Below are 2,308 nucleotides of genomic sequence, written 5' to 3'. Positions count from 1 at the left end.
AGAAAGAGGGGATGTGGAGCCGCAGAGAGAAACTGGCCAAACCGCTCACCACAGAGAGAGCAATGACGCTGGTAGGACGGGAAGGGTCGAAGAAGGGTGGGGAAGGTAGAGAGACGGGATACGTAGTACTACGTCTCGTACTACACGCGCACACGTGCGTGTGTAAGACGATAACGAGTAGTAGAATCGCGCGAGCTTACGTCGTTGTCCCTCTTATCCTCTTTCTTTCTTTCTGTTTTTCTTTCTATTCTTTTTCTTTTTCTTTTTTTTTTGTCAATCCACATAAGTAGTAAAACAATAATAACGTGATCTTGATCGATTTAATAATTATCAATCATTTTATACGTCCGACGTATTTTTACTCTTTCAAATTTTCTTTTTCATTTTCTTTTTCTTTTTGTCTTTCTTTTTCTTTTTCTCTTCTTTTTCTTTTTCTTTTCTTTTTCTTCTTCTTCTTCTTCTTCTTCTTCTGCTTTTTCACAGTGAGATATAGAAGTAAAAAAGAACATTGATAAGGTATTATTATTCAAATTTCTAAATTGCGAATAATGATTTGAAATTTAAAAGATATTACGACGTGAAGGAAGGAAAAGAAGAGAAGGATATATTAAATGTTCATGGTGTAAATACGCCATGTCGTTTATCTTAAGAGATAAAAAGAAATGGGAGTGGTATACACGTATCTTTATATATAGACACGATTTCGAACTTTCAAGATTATTACGCAGCGAAACTTTGTTATTATAATAATAACAGAGTATTACGTTGGAAAGGATTGATAATTATCATTCGATGTTGTTGTTTTTAAACGACGATCTTAATCGACCATAATATTTTTCTATTCCAACACTTTTCGTTCACTTCTTTTCGTTATATTCCGTGATATTGTCCTTGCCTTTATCTCCGAATGATCCGGCCGAGCCTGTAAGAATAACAATGACTTTATATATCTCTGCGTAACAACGTTTGCCAGCTGAGAAACAGAGAGAGAGAGAGCGAGCAAGAGAGAGAGAGAGAGAGAGAAAGAGATAGTTGGAAAGAGAAATTGAGATATAAAGGAAAAGAGAGAAGAAGAACAAGAAGAAGAAGGAAGAAGAGAAAGAAAAAAAGAAAAGAAGAAAAAAGAAAGAAAAAAAGAAAGAAAGAAGGAAGTTCAAGCCTCGTATGGGAAGTACGATAACGCGTTTTACAGGATGACTGATAACTTGCCTATCGTATAAAGCCCAATGCAGATGCGTGGGTAGAAACGAGAGAAGTTAACTTTTTGCACAATTTTTATAGTATACTAGGTAATATATATCGTTTGAAAATAATCGTACAGAGCGTAATAGTTTTCTAGGACATTTGTTTATTTGTGTCTCTCAATGGCGTAAGTCAGAGAAACGAAGAGAGAGAGAGAGAGAGAGAATATATTGCACAGTCAGAGAGTAGAGATAATTTATGCTGTTATTTCTACGAAGACACTTTGAACAGCTGAGATCTCATTTTAATTGGGATAAAAAGTTTCTAAGCAACATGTGTCTTTCCTTTGGGATATACATAAATAATATAATATGTATTATATTTACACGTATCCATTTATTATCGGAACACTTCTATCGTATGTAAGTATTTATATAAGTATATATGTTAATGATCAATATTATTAGAGAATGAGATTAGAGAATGAAATTAAAGATTTGTCATAAATTATAAGATTAATAAGGACGTAAGTTACGGAAACGAAGGTGATCATAATATAATCTTACTGAATTCTTTACGAAAAGGTCATAATATTATAATGGCGCTACGAGAGACGTAACAAATACCCGCTTGTTCTTTAATAATGCCGGTATTATTGAGCTTATCAAGCGAGGCCTAATTGGACGCGAACAGCTGGGCTGAGAGTCTCGTCGGTTCGTAACTCGACGTCTCTACACTTTACACTGATAATGTAATGGCTCCTATCTCGAACACAAAAGCCCGCAATAGATTAATGGATTTGTCTCGAATTGTCACTGAGTGTCAAAACAAACCGTGGGTGTATAAAGGGATAAAGGACGAACGAATCCCTTTCGTATATTTGCCTCCATCTCCCCCCTCACTCCCTTCCCCCTCTCTTCTCTTCGTTCGTCTTTTTTATCTTTTTTCTTTTTTTTTCTTTTTTTCTTTTATTTTTTATTTTCTTTCGCTAAAACTCAAACTTTTCGTAAAAATTCGCTTTTTATTTTATTCAACATGTGTCAGTCGTGCGTACACATTATCCTATGCGGACGTTTTATAATAATTTATATATATATATATATATTTTTTCTCTTTCTTTTTATCT

The 2,308-nt window shown here is 34.2% G+C and overlaps 1 protein-coding gene across 1 annotated transcript in view; it reads right to left on the bottom strand.

The window, feature by feature from the left end:
• Positions 1 to 577: 577 nt before the first annotated feature.
• LOC124427348 overlaps positions 578 to 2,308 on the bottom strand; it is a 3,406-nt gene continuing 1,675 nt past the window's right edge. Inside the window, exon 2 of the mRNA XM_046970179.1 lies at positions 578 to 922. Coding sequence (XP_046826135.1) covers positions 858 to 922 — 65 coding nt within the window. The 3' untranslated portion in view covers positions 578 to 857. The remainder of the gene's footprint in view (positions 923 to 2,308) is intronic.

Source organism: Vespa crabro, chromosome 10 (genome assembly GCF_910589235.1).
Source record: "Vespa crabro chromosome 10, iyVesCrab1.2, whole genome shotgun sequence".
Lineage (NCBI taxonomy): Eukaryota > Metazoa > Arthropoda > Insecta > Hymenoptera > Vespidae > Vespa > Vespa crabro.
Note: the sequence above shows the minus strand (reverse complement) of the source record. Positions and strands in the feature narration are given on the sequence as shown.